Source organism: Triplophysa dalaica, chromosome 3, assembly GCF_015846415.1.
Source record: "Triplophysa dalaica isolate WHDGS20190420 chromosome 3, ASM1584641v1, whole genome shotgun sequence".
Taxonomy (NCBI): Eukaryota; Metazoa; Chordata; class Actinopteri; order Cypriniformes; family Nemacheilidae; genus Triplophysa; species Triplophysa dalaica.
Window position 1 is genome coordinate 11,694,853 of NC_079544.1, and position 17,668 is coordinate 11,712,520.

The 17,668-nt window shown below is 39.4% G+C and overlaps 1 protein-coding gene across 8 annotated transcripts in view; it reads right to left on the reverse strand.

Annotated features, from left to right (window-relative positions):
- The window catches only part of arhgef4 (Rho guanine nucleotide exchange factor (GEF) 4), a 72,279-nt gene that overhangs the window by 28,125 nt on the left and 26,486 nt on the right, over nt 1-17,668 (reverse strand). For all 8 annotated transcript variants that reach the window (XM_056741102.1, XM_056741137.1, XM_056741093.1 and 5 more), the window contains one exon: nt 5-7,042. In XM_056741102.1, the coding sequence (XP_056597080.1) occupies nt 5-7,042 (7,038 nt within the window). The remainder of the gene's footprint in view (nt 1-4; nt 7,043-17,668) is intronic.

Here is a 17,668-nt window from a genome sequence, read left to right on the forward strand (position 1 = left end):
TAACCTCAGGTTTACTGTTCATAGATCCTGATGTCAGGCTGGACTGAGATTGGTTATCTGAACTGCTGTCTTCTATTAAGTACTCAGAATCAAATGACTGGGCTGTAGTAAGCTGTGCTGTCCTTGGCTTCAGAGATTTTGGCTTTTGAGGAGGATCAGAGAGACCCTCGATGCTCATTCCCTGACCGAGCGAGCACAAAGATGAAGCCACAGACCTTGAGGGGTAACGGAAACTCCTCTTATGTGTCCTCAACCCAGGACTGTTTGGTTTGGGGCTCAAAGGCCTCGTCGGAGAGTCAGCAGCTTCGAAATAGCTCACAGATCGGCCCCATGTAGGCTGGTTTGCAAGTGTGAGAACACCGGGTTGTACGGGAGACTGTGACCTATTCTCTACATTGTGCCCAGCCTCAAAGCCATCTAAAGAAACATGGTCAGAGTCTGAGGAAACAGCATTATGCAGCTCACCTCCATCCAGACAGTTTTTCTCAGCTGTATCTTCAAACTGCTTCTGTGGTGCAGATTTAAAGCTCTGAGGTTCAGAATGACCCACGTTCCTCAAACCAGGTGAGCTGTGAAGTCTAGACCTGCTCTGAGGAGAGCAGAAGCTACAGTCACTGTGGTTCGGATGTGTGGACGTGTCACAGGCCGTCCCAGGAACAGATATTGTTCTTTTGTACGGTTCCACGTCTTTTGGTCGTTTCACCTTCCTCCAGGACTGTCTGGTTCTCACCTCTTCATTCTGTGTAGGCAGCTCCTGGTTGTCCCTCTCAGGATATTTGGACTCAAACAGGCTGGACAGGGACTTCTGAGCCATTGCGAGCTTCATGCGTAGGTTTAAGTTATCAGTACTTTTACTTCTTTTTTGCTGTAATCCGTCAGTCATAGGAAAAGTTTTAAAATTCAGTGCTTCCCCATCTTTGTTCTGATGCTGGGCAGACTGATTAACATTTTGAGATGCACACTGTGCATATTTCTCCTTATTTTGAAAATTTAAGGCAAAGGCCTTTTCAAAAATATCATCTTTGGAGTAGTCACCATACTTCATGATGTCGATAAGATGATCTGAAGTCTGAGAAATGGGGTTCTTGTTAAATGATGGGTGGGTCTTGCTAGGTGTTATATTGGGCTTTACCTCCTCCCGCTCATGTCCATCCTCAGAGTCCTCAACTTCTGGATCAGCCTTGTTGTTGCCCTTTTGCTCTCTTTTCGTCTTGCGGAACGAAGGCATTCTAGAGAATACAGAGAACACGGATCCCTTCCCTGAGTGATTTCTCTTACTTCTCGTGAACCTAGAGGGTGACTGAGTACTGTCCTCCATCTCCTCATTGTTGGTACTAGAGATGAGTTCTTGTGATACAAAACTGGAACCACTATGGTCATCACTGTTATCAATCCCATTAAAAATCATAGACGTTGTCTCTCCAGCATTTGGTTCTTTTTCAACAGCATTTGCTTCTTTCGTCTCCCTTGCATTTCTACTTATGGCAGAAATGTTGCTGTCATGCGGGCAGTGAGGAAAAATGCGGTTTGGGATGTTATCACATAAGCTCCACTCATCATCAAATCCACCTTCTGATAATGGAGATCCCCTCTGATGATCCTCCAATATGTCCTCCGTCACAAAGGGGCTCTCCGGTGAACATTCAGACTCCACAATGGCCTCTAAATTAGTGATGGGTACCATGTGACAACATGCAAAACATGCATCTGTGTTGGGTGGCTGCAAAGGCTGTGTACGAAGATTTCTACAATCAGACGTTTCACAAAATAAATCAGTACTTTCAGGAGTTACAAGCCTTCTCTCCATGTTTTCTAACACATGAGTATCAGCAACCTTAACAGAGTAGTTTAACGGTACCTTGTTTTCTTCCCAGACAAGCTCCAGATGTGTCTGTGGCGCATTCAAAACTACAATATCAATGTTTGAAGAGTTTGCATTTACAATTTCATGGGTGCTGTATTTGTTATCTTTGTGCAGGGAGGTTAAGGTTTGTAACATTGCCGTTCGACTGTTGTCCTTAAATCTTCCTGCTCTCTCCTCCACTGCAGTCCAGTGCAACTGACAATCCTCCTTACCACACCAGTCACAGGGCTGCTTTTGTGTAACATATCTGTGGTTGCTACATGCAGCCAGATCAGACGATTTTGTAATATCATTTTTACAGTCCATTGCCGTCTTTATTTCAGGTGCTTCAAATGGGGTAGCGAGACTGTTTAAAACAGTGGGAACACTTAAAATGTCATCATGTTTACAGTGTTCAACTTCTTCTTCTAAATGTTTTTTATTAGTAGTAAAGCTGTGGTATTTTATCAAGGAATTAGGTAAAGTGTTATGTACACTTGATGCCTGGTCATCTACAGTAATATTCTTAATGTTATTATTTGTATCTGAGCTGTATTCATTTGTTACCACCAAAGCCTCACTTCTACTGTTCAACTGGGAATAATCTAAAGGAGAGTGTGAATTTGTGCGGGGATCAGAACACACTTTAGACAAAACATCAACAGCCAGCTCGGATTTACTGGCAAGATCGAACGGTTTAGAGTTAATTGATTCATTTAGCCTTGTGTGTTTGTAGGACAGGTTGCCAGGTGGCAGAAATTGTTCAGAGCTCTTTGTGTACTCTTCACATGTGTCAGACATAACATTTACAACGCCACGTGCTGTTTGTTTACAGTTCATGTGAAGGTCATCGCTGAGCTCAAAGCAAATGTCTGTGGGGCTAACTGGAGACTTGTCATAAAAATTCTCAAACAAACCAGCCAGAGACTCGACTGGGCTGTCTAGAGGACTCCTTGGACATCCATCAACCACAGTGGTCTTCATGTCAAAACACACTAAAGTCAATGACACAGGCCTAGTGTATTCCATGGGCCCTGAAATACCGGAGTAAATTACCGACTCCTCAACTGAAGGAATTATTGTACATTCTTTCGGACAGTCTGCAACAACAGGATTTTTCATGGTTCTATTTATGTCTTCTAAAACATTCATGGGAGCCTCTAGAAATAGTATATTTTCGTTTTCACAATTTTCAGGAGTACCACGAGGCTGTGTTTCAATAAACTCTTGTTTGTTACAAGAATTTTCCATATTAAATCTTGGCATGCTTGCTAAATCACTGCCCGTGTGACATTCACTACTTGAGTGATCAACTTTTTTTAAATTTAGACTATCACTCTTTTCTAGACTTTTTCTACTCCTTTCCTTTGATAAAAGACTTTCTGATGTTTGTAAGGATTCACTTTCCCCACAGTCAGTGCAAACATCCATGCTTTTCTGTTTATATTCTGTGTCGTCATTTTCTTCTAAGGGGACTGTTTGACTGTGTTCTTCTGAGGGGAGTGAGCGACAGAGTTTTTCTGAGGGGACTGTTTGACTATGTTCTTCTGAGTGGAGTGTTTGACTGTGTTCTTCTGAGGAGGATGGCTGACTGTGTTCCCCTGAGGGGAGTAAGCTACTGTGTTTATCTGATGGAAATGAGTGACTATGTTCTTCTGAGGGGAGTGATGGACTGTGTTCTGAAGGAAGTGATCGTCTGTGTTCCTCTGAGGGGAGTGTTTGACCATGTTCTTTTGAGGGGAGCGATCGACTGTGTTTTTCTGAGTGGAGTGAAGGACTGTGTTCTTCTGAAGGTAGTGATTGACTGTGTTCTTCTGAGGGGAGGGTTTGGCTGTGTTCTTCTGTGGGGACTCTTTGGCTGTGTTCTGAGAGGAGGGAGCACCTGTCTTCTTCTGAAAGGAGTGGGTGGCTGTGTTCTTCTGAGAGGATTGTCAGACTGTGTTCTTCTGAGGGGATTGATTTACTATGTTCTTCTGAGGCGAGTGTTTGACTGTGTTCTTCTGAGGGGAGTGTTCGGTTGTGTTCTTCTGAATTATGTGTCTGGCTCTGTTCTACTAAATGCTCTGTTTTGCCATGTTCTTCTGCGACCTGTGATTGTCTGATTAATACCGAGGCCTCTGGTTGGCTGTATTCTAGTGAAGCCTGTGATTTTCTATTTTCTATTGAATCCTGTGATTGATGGTTTTCTATTGAGGCCTCTGATTGACTGTGTTTAAGTGAACCATGTGGTTGGCTGTGTTCTTCTGAATCCTGTAATTGACTGTTTTCAATTGAGACCTCTGAATGACTGTGTTCTAGTAAAGCCTGTGATTTAGTGTGCTCTTTTAAAGCCTGTGATTGACCGTTTTCTACTGAGGCCTCTGAATGATTGTGATCTAGTGAAGACTGTGGTTGGCTGTGTTCTAGTAAAAACTCTACTTGACAGTTTTCTTCTGGGGCCTCTGAATGTCTGTGTTCAAGTGTAGCCTGTGATTGGCTGCTTTCTACTGTTTCCTCTGAATGCCTGTGTTCTAGTGAACCGTGTGGTTGACTGTGTTCTTTTGAATCCTGTGATTGACGGTTTTCTTCTGAGGCCTCTGAATGACCGTGTTCCAGTGTAGCCTTTGATTGGCTGCTTTCTACCATGTCCTCTGAATGACTGTGTTCTAGTGAAGCCTGTGATTTAGTGTGCTCTTTTAAAACCTGTGATTGACAGTTTTCTACCGTGTCCTCTGACTGACTGTGTTCTAGTGAAGCCTGTGATTGGCTGCTTTCTACTGTGTCCTCTGAATAACTGTATTCTAGAGGACCCTGTGGTTGACTGTGTTCTTTTGAATCATGTGATTGACAGTTTTTTACTGAGGCCTCTGAATGACCGTGTTCTTTTGAATCCTGTGATTGGCTGCTTTCTACCGTGTCCTCTGACTGACTGTGTTCTAGTGAAGCCTGTGATTGGCTGCTTTCTACCGTGTCCTCTGATTGACTGTGTTCTAGTGAAGCCTGTGATTTAGTGTGCTCTTTTAAAGCCTGTGATTGACAGTTTTCTACTGAGGCCTCTGAATGATTGTGTTCTAGTGAAGACTGTGGTTGGCTGAGTTCTAGTAAAGACTGTGATTGACTGTTTTCTTCTGGGGGCTCTGAATGTCTGTGTTCAAGTGAACCGTGTGGTTGACTGTGGTATTTTGAATCCTGTGATTGACTGTTTTCTTCTGAGGCCTCTGAATGACCGTGTTCAAGTGTAGCCTGTGATTGGCTGCTTTCTACCGTGTCCTCTGAATAACTGTGTTCTAGTGAAGCCTGTGATTTAGTGTGCTCTTTTAAAGCCTGTGATTGACAGTTTTCTACTGAGGCCTCTGAATGATTGTGTTCTAGTGAAGACTGTGGTTGGCTGCGTTCTAGTAAAGCCTGTGATTGACTGTTTTCTTCTGGGGGCTCTGAATGTCTTTGTTCAAGTGTAACCTGTGATTGGCTGCTTTCTACCGTGTCCTCTGAATGCCTGTGTTCTAGTGAACCCTGTGGTTGACTGTGTTCTTTTGAATCCTGTGATTGACTGTTTTTTACTGAGGCCTCTGAATGACTATGTTCTAGTGAACCCTGTGATTGGCTGTGTTCTAGTGAACTCTGTGATTGGCTGTGTTCTTTTGAATCCGGTGATTGACTGTTTTCTACCGAGGCCTCTGAATGACTGTGTTCCAGTGAACACTGTGATTGACTGTGTTCTAGTGAACTCTGTGATTGACTATGTTCTAGTGAACTCTGTGATTGGCTGTGTTCTTTTGAATCCGGTGATTGACTGTTTTCTACCGAGGCCTCTGAATGACTGTGTTCTAGTGAACACTGTGATTGACTGTGTTCTAGTGAACTCTGTGATTGACTGTGTTCTAGTGAACTCTGTGATTGGCTGTGTTCTTTTGAATCCTGTGATTGACTGTTTTCTACTGAGGTCTCTGACTGGCTTTGTTCTAGTGAAGGCTGTGATTGACTGATATCTTCTGTGGCCTCTGATTGAAAGTATTTCATTAATTCAAGTGATTGGCAGTGTTCTACTAATGTTTCTGTTCGGCTGTTTTCAATAAAATCCTGTGACGGGCAGTTTTCTACTAAAGTCTCTGATTGGCTGTGCTCTGGTGAGCCCTCTGATTGGCTGTGTTCATTTAAATCTTGTGCTTTTTGATGCTCTGCTGAAACCTGCGGATGAGTGTGTCTTTTTGAATCCTCTGGCTGACTTTGATGTAGTGTGGCTTCTGCTTGGTGGTGCTCCATTGAAACCTGTGACTGTATTCCATTGTGTTCTACTGACTTCTCAGCGGTCTCTTCAGTAGCTTCAGTTGATTCAGAAAGAGTTGTGTCTACAGAAGGAAGTTGGGCCACAGTTAAACTCATTTCACTGTTTTGGAGATTTGGCTCATGTCCGTTCAGTTGTTTTGTGTCTGAATCTTCCACTGCTGTGCCATTATAGGTCAACTTTATAGTGTCATTATCTTTAAGCTGTAAATTGTTCTTGTTTGAGGTCATTAACTGTGGCACTTTATGATCTGACAGAGTCTTATTTATGCTTATTTGATCACTTTGAGATTTTCCATCAGCAGAGTCACCAACAGGAGAATGAACTGCACCACTGTCCATTAATGGTATTATTGGTTCATTCCAACTTTGCACACCAAGTATTTGTGATTCTAATAAGTCCTCTGATGCTAGCAGGGGTGATGCTATGTGTGATAGGTCATCTGCAAATGAATCAGGTCCAGATCCTGCTGGCAAATTGCAGTAAATGTCCTCACACTCCTTAGCATCAGACTTTCCAGTGTCATCCTCTCCAACATGAATCATCTCACTATTTTCAATCTGTGATTTATTTCTATCCACTGCCCTGTGCGAACTGTCAAAGACAGTTTGATGCATTTCTGCTGAAGAAGGGTCCCTTTCTCTAATGGAAGAAGAGAGTTTGAAACATGGAGAGTGTGATTCCAGACAACCCACAGAGCAAGAGTGGGCCTCAGAACTGAGCGGTTTCCAACAGCAGTCCTCAGTTTCATGGCTGAGGTCAGAGAAAGTGTCACTGTGCCAAGAATGTGTCTCAAAATATTCCTCTGTTGTGTCACGTGTTGCTTCAAGAACCATCTCAGACCGTTCCTGATGATCCTGTTGCTCATTACAATCTTCCTGCAGAGACTCCCCATCTTCCAAAACTTCATTCCCAGATTCCTCTAATGCCGGGGCCTATTAAAGACAAAATATTTGCATTATTTTGTTGTTCTTAACAAAATAAACTTTCTTTTTATAATAATTTGTCAATCATATCAGTGAGGCAAAACTAAAAAAGAGGCAAACAATTTGAAAATAAATCAAGAAAAATAAAACTTTGTGAAATTAACCACAGATGATAATCATTTAGTTAAATTCTGTTTGCCCACACCTGCAACTAATGTACCACTCAGTCATAAGATCTACTCATAGCTCATTTGTTCATGGAATTTCATCCAAGAAAAAAACATTTTGTGTCTGTTGAGACCATGACGATGAACAGACATAGCAAACACGCAAGAGATTTTATGAGTCATTATCATCATATTGGTAGAATTAAAAGGCAACACAAATACTGAACAACCAAACATTGCTAATCAAAGTAAATGACACAAGTGACACAAAACAGGCTGTTGGCGATCCCCTAACAATCTGATGTCACATTGTTTATGCCTGCCCATGACCGGTTACAGACTCCGCCTTATGAGCGCTTAGGTCCACCTTCAGCCTGAGAAATGCTGTCAGACATTTTCAGGCAGGAGCAGATGTTGCAAAAAAGAAACAACAAATGTGTGCTGTTGTTGGATGTAAAATGGATGATCTTCATTTGCTGTTTAACCAGCGATTGCGAACAAGATAAACCACATGATGACAACCCAAGGTAAGTTTCACTTTCAATTCCGCTTCCAGTCATGGTTTCCTCCTCATGTCGAGTTTTCTTTGCCAAGTACAGTATGAATTGGACTTTGTACATTGACGCGTATTCTAAAACCTGCATGCTGACTGACTGTTGTTGCGTTAATTTCTGCTGTCTATTAGACTGTAAGATTAATCCATATCGAGTCAAAATGCCAATAGCTTATCATCGTTATCGACATAAATTCTATCGCGATTCGATATGATATCGTTTATCAGTCAACATTTGGCTACCAAAATCCGTAAATACAGTACCAAGATTTGGGATACACTAATTCTATTTTAAAATACTATTTATGCAGGATAGTATGCGGATTGGGATGCAGTTAAATTGTCACGAAACAGGAATCCAGTCTTACAAAAAACTTTCCGAAACAAGTTAGAGGGCTGGGAGAGTTTATCGATACTATGGTGTACGCCCAACTCGTTTTATACCATGTATAAGTTTACCATGTTAAGCATGAGAAGCCAGCACAGTGTAAAGAAGTCAGAATGCATGAAATAGCATGTTACCCCATCTTTAAGAATAGTGGAGTAGCCAGGCACTGCTCATCTTCAGCTAATCCTGACAGGTCAAGCCACTCCAAACCCTTTATGTTAAATGAGGAATGACAGTAAGTGGAAGAGATTTAAGAAACACACAGTTCTGCATAGGCTTTTTTAAGGTGAATGACCAGGAATTATTCTTGGAAATAAAATGAACACCAGAAACCACCTCTGATCTCCCCCATAAAGTATTGAATTAAGCTGATTGTGGCTAAAGTAAAGAAGTGAGGTCACGTTGCTAAAAACAAATATTTCCATCACACTGGCCGTGCTAGCAAAATATCGTTGCCAAAACTATGAACACATGATCTCACACAACAACACGGTATCATCAGGTTCCATTCAGAAACCAGAGCTTGTTTTTAGAATTGAGTACATTTCCCTAACCGGCTTAACATCTTAACACTACGTCACAGACTGGGGAGAGGTGTGGGGCTGGGTTTGTGTTCAAGTATAATATGTAGGTGGATGAGATACAACTGGAAGAGTAAGCAAGATAAATCACATTTGACAGCACTGCACACAGGCCACAGAACCATGCCATGCCTATAAAAATCTCTGAACTTTGTTAAAAAAAAATCTTGTTTCACTGGGCTACTAGGCTACTGTATATTATCTTTACCGTCTTTTTAGGTAATATAAAATAATGCTATTATAAAAGGAAACAGTGTTGCTCCCTTATGTGTAAGTTGCTTTGGAAAGAAGTGGCTGCTATATGTAAAAGGAAATAAAATGACATAAAATATGCATAAATTAAGATCTGTGGGAGATAATTCACATAATTTCTATAAGATATCGAACAAATGTTTAAATGAATGTTTCATAAAAAGATTGCTGTGCCGTTTTGTGACCAGAACACATTTTTTTCCAGAAACAATGGTGAATCAGGGGATGCCTACAGTTCAAAAATAAAATGATGTCATCATTTACTCATTCTTGTTTTGTTCCGAACCCAACTTACTTCCTTTCTTTCATGAAGCACAAAAGGAAATGTTAGGCAGGGGCACAGGAACAGGCTTAATCACCCTTTACTTATAGTACTTTGTATGAAAAAAGTGCCAAGAAATGAATAAGATCGTGTGAATTTTTGGTGACCTAATCATTAAGGAATTGCAGCTAACTAAAAATGCACTATTTAAAGATGAAATCGTTAACCTTAGTATTTGGTCATTGACTTTTAAAATTGTTCATAAGACCTATATGAAGGTCTACATACTGTATACAGGGATGGGCAATATTTATGATGCATATAAATACATATTTTAAATTCAGTTTGACTGTTTTTGTTAGACTTTGTTGAGTTGACAAGTTCTGTTGCTACTTTCCGATTATGTTTCTGGCTACATTTAAACATATTTGGCTCAAACATATGGCTACGAAACATATTGATACATTTTTTGAATTTGTTTTTGTAGCTTTTCAATTATTGTTGAAAAGCTAAAATGTTTCTTTTTACATCCAAATAGGTGTCCAATGATGATAATTTTTTGGCAAAATATTGTATCCTTATTAAAGTAGCTGTATAGTGGGATCATGATTTTGCATACCTTTGCAAGAACGAATGCTTGACACACAATATATTATTATACTTATGATTAACAATCAGATGATTAATTAGTTAGAAACAAGCTGCTATGAATACAGGTGCCATCAGTCTTCTTGTAAATAACTTGTATGTCATTGAGTCAATGTTGCTGATGCAAAGTAGGCCAAATAACTAATATCAGTTATTAACCAAATAATTAAATTAGGATGCTATTATGAGTTATTCGCAAACTGTTTAACTTTGGTAACTTTCAAACTGAAATCGTGTCTACACCGGACGCGACCGAAGCGACACAACAATGGCTTGTTCTTAATGGGTTTATCGTGTCTTGCCGCATCCAGTGTGGACGAAATAAAAAATGAAATGGTGCTAGAGTGTCTTTCATCCTGTCGTATCACATCCGGTGTAGATACGGTGTAATCTTAATCTGGGAGATCACAGATATATGTGAATATTTGATGTGTTTACTGGTTGCATATCATTCTATTGCATGACTTAGGCAGAGAAAAGCTGTTGCTTTCAAACATTGTTTACTGAATCAACTGAATCAGTGTAATGGTGAAGGGATAGATCAAATAGGCAAATCGATTGATGTAAGGTTTTAAAAAAGAAAAATACTGTAGTTTATTTTGATACATGGTGTGGCTTCTGTATTTTGTAGTGTATTTTGATACACATAAAATAAGGTATTTTGGTATTTTATTTTCAAATTCATTTTATGTATTTTTACCCAGCTATGACTGTATATAGCCAAATTTAATATCAAAACTAGACAGATCAGAATGCTTTGTCTGTAAAATCCTACAGTACCAGATAATATTATTTAGACTAAGTTATAAAGCAAGAGAGAGAAAAAAAAACATTTACTATTGAGAAACTACTGCATGATCTCAGTGTGCTTTTGCTCACCGACACCTACATCATTCCTCATGAATAAAAAAACTCTGCAGTCTCAAGATTGAGTTTCTGCTTCCTTGAACCAGTCAACAAAAGCAATATAACATACTTGGTGTGTCTCATCTTACTCAATGTAACCACACAATCATATACAAGAATGGAATTTAATCTAGTAAACACTGGGCATTGCTGTTCTTGTGACACGGTTTCAAGGTTGTTACAAGGATTTTAAGAACGTCACAGTCAGTAAAAGGACCAACTCTCTGGCTAGTATATTGTCCCTTAACACTGATGTATCTTTCTGCACATAACTGCTTATGTATGTTCCCACGACTGCAATGATGGTAACATATAACATGTTAAAACAAGCCCCACCATCTAACGTTAAAGGAAAACATTTAGATTCAGAGGTGGTTTGGTTTCAGGAGAAGTGGGTTAGATAGGTTCACTCAGACAACAGAAGTGCTGAAATAAAAGGATCCCGCTGATCTCTCAACAAGAGCATGAGATCATCCCATTGGGGAGACCAATCACAGAATGGGTAACACGCACACATAACCGATGGCACAGCGAAACACGTAAGGGAGGAGGCCACTGTCAGGAGATACCTACAGTACGCACAAAGGGGGCTCCGGAGAACGATCGGGTTGAGTATAGGCATATTTCTGGTGAAGCAGTGTAGTTGTACTGCTGTGAATAAAAAATAAATTGCTATCGAACATAAATCAGTCATACATGAAAAGATGATGATTTAGCTTAAGCTACAGTACATCTGTTTCACAGTAGGGCTGCTTTTCAGAATCAGAATCAAAAGAGCTTTATTGCCAAGTATGTTTTGCTGACAGGAGCATCCAGTACACAGAAACAGCAAATACAGTACACAGAGACCTTAACACAATAGAATACAGCACAAAGATTTAAATAAGGTTCTACGGGTATAAATATTAAGAAATAGAATACAATAAACATAAGATATAGATATATAGAGTAAAGATATGTGTGTATATAAATATATAAAAGTAAATAATAAGAATAGACTATTGTAGTACAAGATATGTGCTATATACAGCAGAATGAATGAAATATAATTTACAGAAGATAGTTAGTGTATTATCTGGAGGATACAGTTAATATTGCATTTTATTATTATTGCACAGAGTTATTAATTGTACGGTGGGTAAAATACATTTAACTGTTCAAGAGGTAGATGGCCTGAGGGAAGAAGCTGTTTTTCTGTCTGGTTGTTTTGGTGCTCAGTGCTCTGTAGCGCCGACCACGTGGCAACATTGTGCAGAGATGATGGCTTGGATGTGAGCGGTTCAGGGTGATTTTCTGAGCCCTTTTCCTGACTCTGGATGTATACAGTTCTTGAGGGGCTTGCAGGGGAGCACCAATGATCTTCTCAGCAGTCCGAACCGTCCTATGTAGTTTTCTGATGTCTCACTTTGTGGCTGAGCCAAACCAAACAGTGATGGATGTGCAGTGGACAGCCTCTATAACAGCTGAGTAAAACTTTTATTTCTAAATGAAAGTGTGGAGGCGCACAGAAAGCAAAGCACAAGATAGGGAAGGTCAAATGAAGGCCGACAAATCGAGGAAAAACGAAAGCGTGACTTTTTTCACAAAATATGAGCTCATCGAAGGCCACACCTTCCAATGGCCCTTTCATCAGACAGAACATGACCCCTGCTGAGAACAGAAAGTCGGATCCTTATATAGGGGCGAGGATACGTCCACCCACTCTCATCCACTCATGTTTCAGACACATATGAGCGAATCAGACATACTATTTATGTCCCGTATTCCTTTAAAGATGAACATTTTAAAATAAACTCCATCCATAATTGTGAACTGCGTTGTATGACTTAAGTCACTATGTCAGCATCTGTTGGCAATATCTGTGTCGAAAGGAAAGGACATGACATGACATGACATGACATATGTTCCATGTTTTTCTAACACTCTTTAAAAAGATTTACATTTACACAATAATTAGCTCAGCAAATGCTTTAATCCAAATGCTACAATATGATTCATACTTAGAGACAGAAACTGTTAAACAAAGTTCTGAAGTTGTCCAGCCACTGTGATTAGACTTTTTTACGTAACTGGGAGTTCAGGGAGTTTAGCACAGTCAACGGTTTATGGGTGTGAATCTATTGCTCACTGAAGAATCTGACTGTAAAATGGAGTAAATCTTGTGTTAAGCTGAACATGTGAGCAGAACGAAATAAAATGTTATGCCGTACTTTTCAATTGCTTGTATTATCATTTTGAACACAAGTTTCAGGTGGTACAGAATGCGTCCCTGAATAAAACGCAGGAGATGTACTTAAGAGCTTTTGGATCCTAAGTATCCTGCAGCTTTCATGAGTGCTGCAGTGCATAGCAAGTGACTGTGGTGATTGAGAGCAGGTGCGGGCACAACTGCGACGTCCAATGTGCCAACTGAATCAGACGATTCAAGATCAGAGAGACAACACTCTCTTTACAAACGCAATGTTATTCTCCTTAAATTGTGTTAAAACTATAACTAAACAACAGGTCTGTGGTTGTTAGATGAAATTTGATCAGAGTTTGATCAGAGGTTGCTCTTTATAATCTTAAGGGCTTTGATGGAGTTTCAGTTTCTCTTCGATGTTTCTCCTAAAATTACTTAAGATGTAAAACATAGAAAGGAATTTGCTCTCCATTTGGATAAAATAACTGCGATATTACAGATCTTCTTTTATGGGTGTATCTGTAGCCTATTTATTAAAATCTTGGGCGTGAGAGTGAAACTGTAATTCTCCCCATTTCCACACACCTAAAATTATGTAGCATAACTTCTCTCTGCCTATTTGATGTCTTCAAGCTAATTTTGTAGACACTTAATTTATGGCGTTATACATGTATCATTTATATCTAGCTTTGAAGCTCAGTCTAATATTTAAATAAATTAAAAGTTTGGCTAATATTTCTCCTCAGGAAAAGAGAAATGTTACAAACTCAACTAAAGTGTGCAAAAAAGAGCTCAAAATCATCACTGACTTTCAGTCAAATCAATATTTTTATTTAATATGAACTGAAATATTTCACATCATCAGCCAAGAGTCATGCAACACATTGGTGCCATGAATCAAATCTCTGTCAAACACATCACAACTGCAGACAGAACATGGTGCTCTTGAGAAGATGTACTGTCTTACAGATGGAGAAAGTCAACGCTTTCTGTTGAGATAAATCCAAGTCAGATTGCAGTGAAATCAAAGACAAAGATAAGGCACGTTCCCCACTCACTGTGTTTTTAAGATCTATGATCCGGCCTGGCTGTGCTTTCAGTGTGACATTCATAATACACAGGTGTGTGTCCTTATTCAAATTACATACATCTGTATAGTAATATATTTATATATTATTTATATAGCGCTAATGAATACTTGATTCTGATTGGCTGGTGCAACAAGTATGTTATACCAACCGCTCAAAATCCCTAAGCCGTCGGAGTCATCTTGACCAGTGCGGTTTATTATTACATAGCAATTAAAAATGTCTTAGTTTGCGTGAGCTTTCCCTTTAACTCATAACTTTCTCAGATAGTGGGCAAAATCCCAAATCTGATTATAATGTCATACAAATTCCCTCAAAATGCACTGCAGCACGAGGGGGTTAATGTATCCTCATCGCTGTGATTTATTTAGACACAGCACGTTGAACCAGCAGACAAAAAAACAAGTGGCTTCTTGTCCCTAACAAGGTGATGAGCAGCTTATGCAATGTTCCCCCACTGTGAGAGAAACAACCTAAGACTGTGCTCTGATAACTCTCGCTCTGGGGCGCACAAAAGTGTGAAATCCAAAAATGCACAGGAGCAGCACCATTAGTCAACAGCTTGTTTCGTCAACTCTTCTAATCTGTAGAATCCACAAGTCTGTTTATCAAATAGAATTACAAATTATTTTATCATTGCTTATGTCACCTAAACAGGGCACAAGAGAGCTGTTTTTCCCAAATCAGATTTGCTGGGCAGAAACAGATATCCATGCACATAAAAACACACAGATGTGTATATTTTTGTGGTAAATGAGTTTGGATCAGAAATTATGAGACCTTGAAGGTTTAAAATGTATAGTCTTAAGGCCAAGATTCTACGGACTAATTTAATAATATAGTAAATAATCTAAAGGGGCAAATACATGTAAATAATTGAGGACATAAATGTCTATTTATCTATATTTATTTACGTATACACACTGATGTGAGTGTAAACAGGTGTGGTGTTTTGAAGAAATGAGCTGTGGATCAAGCAGAAGATTTACAAGCCTCTATTTCACAATTGGTTTCGCGTCCTCTTCGAGTTTGTTTAAATCCTGTCCTTATTTTTTTCAATCACTATTTTCGACTGGTTAGTACTCAGCGGGACTCGAGAATCAAGCCTGATTAATTATAACATTTTATTTTTGCAACACATTTTAACTTTGCATCACTCAGTCTTAACCAAATATGTTAACCTCACGACCCTCTCCTGCATGCTGTTCTTGCTGTTCTGAGGTCTACAATTTCCTGTACCTAAGCCTCTCTAAGGCAGACTATTTAGATGAAGGCTAAAAATGATTAAAAACATTTACGGATTTAATTTGGTATGTAGTCTCTTTTAAGACTCACACATATTCTTAGTTTCCTCAAGTGTCACATGCCATGAGACTCAAATTTCACTAAATGCTCTGTTTCTTTTAAATGAAGCGCATATATATCCTCACTTTCCTCATTTTTTATCAGTTCACCTCAACCATTTTGTCTTGCTGTAACTGTGATATGTTATCTACATTTTTCAACCTATTTGTTGCTCAAGTTTAAGGCCTCAGGCACCAACACACATCAGTAAACACGCATGCACACATAGACTACCAAAATCCTCCAGTCCACTATCACTATGTAATTTGTTCATTTCCAAACAAAACAACATGCATGCTAACACACGTGCCCACATGCCCACATTTTCATCCACAATGTCCAGCTCTGACACGATGTCATCTGTAGAGCAGCCAGACAATTTCTGCTTGGGGTAAAACACACATATGGGAAGAGTGATGAATCTGAGTGATGAAGACAAGTGAGGCGGTTTGGATTCTTCGCTTGAGAACACTAGCGCCAGACATGGTTTGGGTGCTGTTGGTGCTCTTCTTTCAAATGGGGGTTTAGTAGATATACAAAAGGTCAAAGGTCAAGATTGTTTATTCATCATTTACTTACCCTCAAGCCTGTATTAATTGTATCCCCACAAGACTATAACAATGAATATGTATTAAAGTTTCAAAACGTTGATTACACAACCATGAAAGTATTCTAAAAATGCCTGTGGCGTCACAATCCACTCCTATAGTAAGAAATAAAACCCTTTTAAAAAATCTCTCTTTTGATTCAGAAGAAAACAAAGAAAGCCGTTGGTGTGTACATATAAAGGCGAGTACATAATACGTTTTCAGTTTTGGGAAGTGGACATAATGGCACCATGATGAACAAAAACACTTAAAATGTATGAATGTATGAAATAGTGATGGGCATAGATTAATTTTTTTAATCTAGATTAATCTAGATTAAATCCAAGATTAATCTAGATTAATCTAGATTAAAACGGCTCATTTGAATTCTGCCGAAGGCATTCAGAATATGTGTGCTACCCAAATAATGACTAAAAGTAAGTCTTTGAGAACGGGTTTCTCAAGCCAGGTGGCGCATTAGACCAGGGGCTCATCTCCTGTTTCCAAAATGCATCACAAACTGCTTGAGAAAGCTGTTCTACTATGATAATTGGCGATGAAAATTAAATTATGTTCAATAAGATGAACTTGTGTTTACTTCCGCATTAGCTAAGGGATGATTTGCGTTTAGGTGGTACTGAGACTGGAAGAGCTCCTACAGTACATTTACATTTCGTCATTTAGCAGACGCTTTTATCCAAAGCGACTTACAAAGAGTGAGGGAGCAACAAGCGATATGTCATACAGGAGCCATAATACATTAGATCTCAATACAAAGTTACTGGTTTCAACTAAAGCTAGACCACTACCTGTTGAGAGAAAGTGTTTTTTTAAACCAATTCCGCATTGCACAAGGTGCAAACAACCTTAGTCTTGTCGATGTTTCTATTGGGAAGCTTCTTAAAAATTAATATTCCCTGAAGCAAACCCGGCGGCTTCATAGCTGCATCCATGTTAGCACGTCATGTTTGATGCGGTAATTTCACAGTAACGTTATGTAGTGTTTAGACCAAACGCGAATGGCGTGTCAAGCGCGAGTGATTTATATGTTAATGCAAAGAGGCAATAGACCTACTTGCTGCGCGAATCGCGCGAATGAAGCCCTGGTTATGAGATGATGAGGCGGCTTCTGCTTCCGCGAATCACGCGAATCACGCGAATTGAAAAATCTCGTTCTCGCCCCGTACAGTGCAGTTAAGCTGGTATACATCCGCGCTAAAATATCAAGGTGAAAGTCATCATAGCTTGCGTAGTATAGACCCAGCTCCCAACCCAACTTTGAGAATAGATTAACGGCAACATTTTTGAGTCTCACTGCGTTAACGTCGTTAACGGCCCACCACTAGTATGAAATCAGTTCCTCAAGCTCGCACAGGTGCAGTTCGCAAATTTTGTGTACAATATAAATATTTATATTCAGACAATAAACATCAATTATGCACTTTTTTTAAAGCTGTAATCCGTACAGTTTGTCTCTATATCTAAAATATTGCAGGTTACTTTACGTACTTTACATACTAAAGTCAATGATATCAGACTAAGATTTCCATTGAAATCATACCCAACAGCTCAACTTGATAATATTCTTCTCAAAATGTTCAACTTCATCATTATTATTCATTATCATTCATACTTCATTATTAAGCTTTCCTTTGCATGGGTCTTTGTATGTACTTT